The 9,325-nt window shown below is 37.0% G+C and overlaps 1 protein-coding gene across 1 annotated transcript; it reads right to left on the bottom strand.

Annotated features, from left to right (window-relative positions):
* Window positions 1–411: 411 nt before the first annotated feature.
* coch (coagulation factor C homolog, cochlin (Limulus polyphemus)) lies at window positions 412–6,155 on the bottom strand. The gene is made up of 13 exons (XM_039669394.2): window positions 5,970–6,155; window positions 5,520–5,568; window positions 5,384–5,428; window positions 4,896–5,052; window positions 4,667–4,800; window positions 4,193–4,261; window positions 4,061–4,117; window positions 3,828–3,975; window positions 3,633–3,736; window positions 2,387–2,613; window positions 1,761–2,274; window positions 1,230–1,448; window positions 412–1,158 (listed from the first exon to the last, which is right to left on the bottom strand). Exons 2-12 carry the CDS (start codon window positions 5,551–5,553, stop codon window positions 1,276–1,278), a joined length of 1,662 nt encoding a protein of 553 aa, XP_039525328.1. The 5' UTR covers window positions 5,554–5,568; window positions 5,970–6,155; the 3' UTR covers window positions 412–1,158; window positions 1,230–1,275.
* Window positions 6,156–9,325: the final 3,170 nt, after the last annotated feature.

A 9,325-nucleotide genomic window follows, 5' to 3' on the forward strand; every position in this document is an offset into this window, starting at 1 on the left:
ACTGTCCATTCTAATGGACAGACACATTTAAAAAAATCCTGATTTAAAACGTGCAATTGTACAGTCGATTTTTAACTTTAATTAATAAGTTCAATTTTTCTATTTTACATACAAACTATGAAATACTGGCAAAAATATATACAAAATGTAAATATAACTTAAAAAATGTTGCTTGCTTCTGTGTTTGGAGTGAAGTGCTGCCATGCTTCTCTTCAATGTAGTGTTATATATATATATATATATATATATATATATATATATAATTACTACATGCAGAACTCTACTGGCATTTGATTGGATGACAAACGTCCAATCTCATGGACTGCAGGCTTTACACTAGGTGAAATGCTCCAGAAGTTAAAAAAAGGGGGCTGACATGTGATGTCCATTGTAATGGACACAGGGTCTGAATGGGTTATGTTGTACAAACACATTGTCCTTTATTGAGAAGAAAGTAATAAATTATAAACAAATGTACAAGCAGTTTGATGCCGCTCCTCCCCTCTCTGGTCATTACGTGAGGCAGTAAATCATGCATATGGAAAGGTACACAGAAAATAGGTTTGATAAATACATGAAAGTATAATTTAAGAAAACGGGTGGGGGATTATAACCAAAACGCTAACTTTTCATCCGTGATCCTCGTCTCACACCCAGATATACGTGATTCGTTGTGAATGTATTGCATGTGAGTTCTTTGGCACTACTGGAAAGGTCCATGTCTTATATAACCCAGATGTATTTATGTAATTGTGTGAATGAAAGCTGTGTATTCGTGTACTGCCATGAGAATGCATAAGAGGGCGCCGTTTCACTGACAATTTTCTTCATGACTGCTTTTGCTCACCATTTCTGCACTAGTAAGTTACCTTGCTCAACTGGAATTGAATCTTCAAGTTCCGAAATTAATATAAAAGAGCCTTTTGTTACAGTGACCCCTCCACAGGAAAAAAGACTTGCCAGAAGCAGTGAAAGAATGTTTTTTTTTTCACCAGGAACATATAGGCTAAAGACAGACTAGAAATCACAAATAATTACATTCTCCACATTATAGAGAAGTTGACATACAATACTGTGATACATTCTCAAAAAAGCTGAAAAAACCTTTGGATCACACATACCAGTTCCTTTATAACAAAACCGCCCAAATCCCTTTTCCTACAAAAAAAAAAGCCATAAGACAAAAGCGTTGTTTCTTATTCACTCCTGCCCATTTTCTCCTTCCTTACCTCCATTTCTTACTTCCTATTCTTGCACTTAAAGCAGTTGCACTGTTTAATTGAACTCTGTGAAGTCCCTGCAGATGCCCCGCACGATGGGCTGCTGGAACTGCGCCAGGCCGGTGAACTCACGAGTGAAAAACACGTGGCTCTCCTTGGGCTCGGATGCCATCGCCTTCAGATCTTCCATTGGAGCCCAAGCCACTCCAACCGTGTACACAGTGATCCCTGTGACAAAACAGAAAGTGCATGGTCAGGGTGACATCACACTTAATTTACTTTCTATGCACTATATCTATATCTTGTGATTAAGAACTTTTAAAATCTCTTAAATGTTCAAGATTAGCTGTTTTCAAACCCCCACCTACTCCCTTACCACCTCAGGGACCTTCACTATACAAAATTAAAGCTACATTTTGTTGATTACACTTTATACTAACTTTAAATAAGAACATTATCTTCTCAAAGGACCCACTGGACCTTCAGGGACTTGTTGAAACCCCTGAGGTTCAAGATGAAGTGTTAGTGTAAAAAGCGTACCCTCTCTCTGGGCGGCCATTGCCGGCACTCTCACATCATCGTAGGATTGGCCATCAGTGATGATGATGAGATACTTCCTGTTGGAGCTTGTGTGGGGTTTAAAGAGGCTCCGCACAGCAAAGTTGATGGCGTCTCCAGTGGCCGTTCCTCCACTCATGTATGGGATGTTCTGCAGGGCCCTCAGAGCATTATCTTTCGTGATGTGGTCATTGAAGTTGAACTCCATCCTTTGGTCGTAGGTGAACTGGATGGCGCCGATGCGAGATCCGATGTCGGAGATGTCAAAGCTGCGTGCGATGGAGACAAGAAGGTCCAGCACAAGCCGGAAATTCCCATCACCTACGCTGCTGGAGCCATCGATCAGGAAGCCCAGGTTTACTGAGTTATAGCACGTCTTGCTGCAGAGCATCTGATCGATGGAGCAAAGTTTATGAGCTAGTGGCTTCACAAACTTGTTGGTGCTGAACCAGCTGGGCATGGTGAAAGTGAAGAACTCATTGTCCTTGCACACTGCCTGTGAGATACATGTCAGTGTAAGCGGATTTCAGTAAACTCAAATGTTCCCAATGATGAATGTGTGTGTGTGTGAGAGAGAGGTTCATGAATTCATATGTTAAACATCTCACCTTTCTCATAAAGTCTTGATCGCTCACCAAGCTCATCTCCTCGGGAGAAGGTTTGGCCACAGACACAAAGAAGACGTTAATGCCAGACTCTCTGGCTAAAACTGCCGCCTCCTCCACATTGTCAGAAGGCCACCCATCAACAAAAACCACAATGATCCGTGGGTAACCTCTCCGCACACCAAAATCCGGATTGAAAAAGTTCCTCACAGTGTGCAGTATGGCCTTACCTGTGCAGAAGACAATAACTCAAGCCTGCAAAGTTCTACTCATCACAGCTAAAGCATCTTCAATTATTAATTATTCCAACTAAAACCGTTATGCGAGTGTCAGATTTTAAATGAATGAGTCTAATACAAGTTACATCTATATCAACCAAATCTGTGGAATGCTGTCAGTTATCAAACAAAATCAATTTCATTGATTGTGAAAACAAATGATAATGCATTTCCAGTTATATACTGATAACACCTGATAACTATGGGCCAAGGCACTCTGGATTTCAAGGGGTTTCAATGCACACATGTACAAATTTTAGCACGTTACATTAAGTCAGGTGGCAACAAGTGACTGTCTCTTTGATTGGGTTATTGTTTAATTTATTCAACAACACTTTAGGAACAAAGCAAATGGCTGTCTTTCAGTAACTTAATCATCGTTCACTCAACCGATTCGTTTTAAAAACTCAGGCTGCATCCTAAATCGCATACTTTCTAGAGTAGGTACTTGTTTTGAATAAGTCATTTGGCCTAATGGCGTAAAGTGTCCATCAGATCCACGGGTCATCCTGGTAGTTTTGCGTCCTCTTTTATGAGTACTGTGAGTACTTACTTTGGACAACAGAAATACTTCACCAACTATATAGTAAGAAAGTATGCGATTTCGGATGCAGACTCATTTTTTAGGAACGAAACAAGTGACTGTGTTTATGAGCGACTGTGTGGTCATTGAATCATTTAGGAACAAAAGTGACTGTTGCATGGAGTTGGCTCTGCTGTGGCTTCGTTTGGAACTTTTTTAATTGACAAAGCAAAACCAGGCAAAGTAACTGAAAACATGGTCTAAAATTTAAGCCACTTATTAACTTCTTGTTCATTGAACTTTTGTATAAAAGCAACATCGGACTACATGATTGTTTAAATGGAATTTTTGTTTGTCTTACACTTTTCCAAAAAAGGGGGGTATTGATTTGCTCTAGACTCCACCCAATCATTCGCAAGACATGTGTGTTGAGGGGAAAGTTAAAAACCTGTGTTTGTATTGCCCCCAATGTACGGGATCTCTTTGATGGCAAAAGTCACATCTTTGGCTGTCGTATAGTTTGTCAAGTAGAATTCAGTTCGAGGTGTCTCGCTGAAAGAAAAACGTGAAATTTTAGCCTACTTAATGACAAAGAAAGAAAAAACATGAAATGTGATAAACACCTTGGAAGTGCACAGATCACCTGGTTTGCACCACTCCTAAATGAGGACCTGGTGTTCCAACTTTCAAGGTGGTTGCAAGCTTGCTGACAAAGTTCTTTTGCAAGTTGAACCGCCGCTGTCCAATGTTGTAGCTGCTATCCAGCAGCAACGCCATATCGACCGGGCAATCTGAAACAAGGTAATGTTTACAGTACTTGCATGACATCGTACTCTGACAATTTAAAGTTAGAATAGTAAATCGGGTCATACAGACCTCTGTTTGCTGTTGTTGGAGGAGGCTTCTTCACAGGTTTTTTGACTGGCTTCTTGGCTGCAAGGGAAAAGTAGGAATGCTCAGTGTAGACTACACATGTAAACTATCTCTAGTTATCTAAACACTTGTTACCTGCTCCAGATGCAACTGTGGCAGAACTGCTGGTTTGGCTGGACACTTCCAAAGGCAAGCTAATTGCTCCTGAGAGAAAATAGCAAAACATTTAACCTGACAAACCTTTATGAAGTCTTCATTTTATACACTATATTATTTATACTCAAACTGACCTCAAAGTCCTAGTTATACTTATTGAGAATAGGAGCACGTCTTTTTGAAACCACAAAGTTATGTTTAAAAAAAAAGTAAGTTTTTGATTTTTATTATTTATTAAGTTTTATTATGATATCATGACACTAATTCAGAATTATTAAAATAATATTAACACTATAATCCATTGTTAATATAATTCAAGTATTATATATATTATATTATTCCACAGAGTGCAATGAAGTGCTACATTGTCTGTATCTGTAAACAAATCTATATATTTGATATCAAAACAGACAGGCATTTGTAAGGTTGCGAATCGTAATTTTCTCCACTCACTGGCCACAGTGAAAGATGAACTCCATTGTGACAGCGACTGAGACTGGACACCGTGAGCGTAAGAGCTGAGGTAGTTTGTCCTCCCTTGCAGTCCGTGAACCTCCACAGGTCCACCAGATAGGCTTATGATCCCTCTGGATGACACAGACATTTTTTTTTTCCTTGCTATTGAAATTTCTTACATGAGTCTATCAAGCCAGTATCTTTATCATTGCTTTTGTGATTGTACCTGTGTATCGCTGCTCCACATATGCTGGAAATAGAAGCATATACTCCAGAACCAAAGACTGACAGGCTCCACAGAGTGCAGTTTGCTGGGCAGAGCACCAGCTGACGGGTGTCTGGTAGATCCACCGAGCGAGTTCCACAGCTAATTGGTGTTGGAACTAAACATGTATAACACAAGACATTTTACATAAAATGATTATATTCTTGTCAAATAAAACAAACATAGTAAACATTTTTGAACTCAAAAAGTAAATGTATGTCAAAAGGTCTATTAGCTACTAATAAAAAAAAAATTAATCAATCCATTAATACAAAAAAATAAAACAATAAAAATGTTTCTCAGAGTTAATACAAATATTGAGGAAAAAATGTATACATTTCATATTTAAAAAGTTGAAATTCTGGTACTTTGAAACAGTTTCTCCAATGTAACTACATTCTTTGCATTTAGAGTGTGTGGGGGGTGTTATGAAAAAGGAAGTCACTGACCATTTAATTCAGATCCAAAAGTGCAACAGCTCAAAGACAGAATACCTGTAAAAACACATGGAAAAAATATGATAATTCAGAATTACATAAAAAGAAGAGTTCAGTATCAGTCACTTTGAACAAATGAATCACCTACCTAATACATGAAGTATAGCAGACCACGTCGACATGGTTAATGAAGATATCTGTAAAGACAAAAGAGCGTTATAGCAGACAACAATGAATAAACTCACCCCATTCTGTTATAAACTCTTTTTTTTCCTATAAAAAAAATACTAAACCTTCTAAGGCTTTTAAATCTTTATTTTTCCTTTTATCTGGGTGTGTAAAATTTATTTGGCACACAGTTGCGAAATCAGATATGATCCAGGAAAAGTGTAATCTCCCCAGACACATCCATCACAAACAGCTCCTTTGGAAATGCATACTTCAGTTAATCCACTCACAGAATGAGGTAAAAGGAGAGACAGAATGGAGGAGAAAAAAAAAGATGCATACCGTATCTGGATTATTAAAATTATCTCTATTAAAATGCATTAAACAGCCAAAAATCATCAACCACATATGAAGATCAAATCCAACTTACAGATATTTTTGTGTAGGATGACGTTTCTTCAGCCTTAAAAGCTTTATAGAAAAAAATATTAAGTAATTCCGTTATGGATGATATTCCAGAGGTGTCTGAATATTGAGGAAAGAGCTAGTCCTTTAAATAATGTCCCCGAAAACCCCAATGATTCTCTGCTGACATCACAAGAGGCGGGCCTTACATCCAAACCACCTGAAAAGGACATTGTTTTAAATTCTCCTGCTTTTCAGCCATAGATCAAATATATGTACCAATATAATAACTATATGCTAGAACTCAGTGTAATCATGTAGTTTAGTTTATTCAGAGGTGGTGAGTAACAAAACAGAGAACAAATGAACACATGTCATTATTAGGCCCTGACTGACAGCCAAAACCTTAATTAACCTTGATTCAGCGCTATTAATATTATCTTAACACACAATCTCACCCCAAATGGTCCGAATGATGAGAATGGCAGTCTATTGAGAAGACCTGAGCAAACAGAATGGAAACTTATCAGCCGATAAATAAAAGCACAAGTAGTGTGACAGATGCTTTTATCCCATGTCCCTTTCAAAAAAAAAAAAAAAGTCAACACTCATCTTGAACAAGGCTCATGCAGAAAAAACTGTGAATCGTCCATAAATTATTTTTATTTTCAATATACTGATAGTGCTCAGTATGTGAAAGGGCAATTGGGTGCATTAGGATGACACTGTCCTGTTTTCAAAGAGGTCTTTGTAACTTGGTAACTTTTATGTAATCATCCTTCATCAGCTGTACTGTGGATCATTTCCAGGTTTAATCCTGGCCGCAAACAGGAATATGATAGGTCCGTGTTTACTGCGTCTCAAAACTCATTGGCATTTACTTATTAAGTGCTATAAAAGTTTGCAGGAGTACGTAGCGTGCGACAAGGTGCTTATTCAGTGGGACAGGTAAAAAAAAACCTCTCTAGGAATGATACTCAATCCTCTTAGAACAACTGCTCATTGTAACAACTGGGAACTGTCCCAATGTCTCAATTAATGAATATTTCACAGAACACAAAGTACATGTCAGACTCAAGCGGCCTTTCAGGAAAAGATTCTTGGGAAGGTCACGGTGGAAAACATTAAAGTCTCTCAACCAGAGTGTGAACTTCCATATCAAGTGAAGATTGGTTAGATAAACCATTCATGATTAAATTCCAGCGGTTTAAATCGTTTATTGATGGTGAGCCAAAATGAAACCAGAAAGGCCAGACTTTAGATTGTGGATAGTAAACAAAGACACAATCAGGTGGTATTATTAAGTAATAAAACCTAATATGGAAAAATGATTAATGTAATTAACGTATGTTATTAAAGGGATGGTTCACTTTGAAATTAATTTTTGATACGTTTTAGCTTACCTCAAGGGCATCCAAGTGTCTTTGTTTCCACAGTATTTTTTCATTTGGATTTTTTCGGTCCGTTGTTGTCCATCAGTCATAATGCAGGTTTAGGGGGTCCACCTCAAAAAGCATGCACAGAGAAGTCCAAATTTAAAAATGATTTAATGACTCGTAAATGTAAGTACACATTGATGGCCTAAGACACGAAAGAGCTGTTTGTGTGAGAAAACGAACAGTATTTATATCGTTTTTACCTTGTGCCATGTCCAACTGATCTGAAGGCACAGGCGCTTCGGTCTGCGCATGCGCCGGAAGTGATCAATTGCGCGCCTACGTCACTCAGTGTTTACGCAGAGATTTTGGAAGATTTACCTTTCACTGTGAAGATCTAAACATATTTAGATACATCGAAATTGTCTTCCATTGCGATTTCCTGTATATCTAAATATGTTTAGATCTTCACAAAACTTCCAAAGTTTTGTACTTCCGACGTGTAGCTTGCCCTTGAGGTAAGCTAAAACATATCAAAAATTAATTTCAAAATGAACTATCCCTTTAACAAAATATAATAAATATGTATAGTATTTTAATAGCCCAAAAAAATATAGTCGCTGTTTAGATTTAAATATAGGCAAATGCTTTAGAGTTGATGATTGGATCATTATTGGTGTGATTTGTATGTATATAATATATTATGATATGTTATATATTATGTTAAAACAGTGTGTTCCTTTATGTAATATTGGATTAGTTATGGTAGGTTAAGCAGGTGATGATTCCTGTGATTTGGTATTACAATTTGTTCCCATTGGGGCAGCTGATGGTCATATGGAAAAGTTGGCTTTACTCCTGGCTTTGTGCAGTCAGATGAAAAATGCTGAATTAAAGCAAAGTGACACACGTTTCTTCCCCGGCCAGCATCGCGTTGTCACGTTTCACACCATGTGAGACTTCATGGGAGATCCACAGCCTTCGTCCAAGAATGCATAGACTACCGCTCCACTCCCTATAAATAGTAGTAGCCGTCTCATGCTTCGATGGATGTCTCATTTAGGCGACCGTCTTCACCTACACAAATATTAGCCTTGGCTAATGCTGTGTAGACTTGAGCCCAGATTTGTCTGCTGAAAAGAGAAATTTATTTTCCCAAAATAAATAATTATAATAAAAAAAAGATTTCATTCTCTATGTTGGAAACATTAACTAGAAAACAAAACAATATTTCACGATTTATATATATATATATATATATATATATATATATATATATATATATATAGGTTTCTTGGAGATTTTGGGCATTGTGAATTCACCACAGAAAAAGTGATAGTTTCCAAGTGTGGGCAGAATGAAGATTTGCAGCAGTTAAAAATGATTGAAAAAATAGCTTGAGTTTTGAGTTTGTTCAGTTTTTAGTTCATTTTTTTTTTTATTATAGTTTGTTTTATTTTATGTTTTTGCACTAATTGGGGCCATTTACGGAGACATCCTATACTAATACCTTATGTAGGCCTACTTGTCACTCTCCATTAGAGCTAATGGACGTCTAGTTCAAGTAAATGTCAATGTGTAATACAATCTATTGTCAAAAGCTTGACAGTGAATGGCAGTATCTTTTGCAATATGTTTTAGTTTGCCATTCAAAAGTTTGGGTTGGGATTTTTTTTTTAAGAAATTAATACTTTAATTCAGCAAAGACACATTAAATTGATCAAAGTTTTACCATCACAGCATTAATTAGAGTCTAAAAAAATATTAAAATGGAAAAAAAGCTATTTAGAATTGTAATGATATTTCACAAAAATGACTGACTTTTGATCAGTGTTGGTTTGCATAAGACACTTATTCACACACCTAGGTAGTGAACATTTTCTCATCTCTTTCTTTCTTTTAAGAATTTCCTTCTAGTGATACAATTATACTCCACATTGAAGATTATTTTCCAGAATTCAATATTATTTCAAACTGCATAGTAGTCCTGCACCAAAATGGGTCT

This window comes from Pimephales promelas, chromosome 15 (genome assembly GCF_988280905.1).
Source record: "Pimephales promelas chromosome 15, fPimPro1.hap1.1, whole genome shotgun sequence".
NCBI classification, from domain to species: domain Eukaryota; kingdom Metazoa; phylum Chordata; class Actinopteri; order Cypriniformes; family Leuciscidae; genus Pimephales; species Pimephales promelas.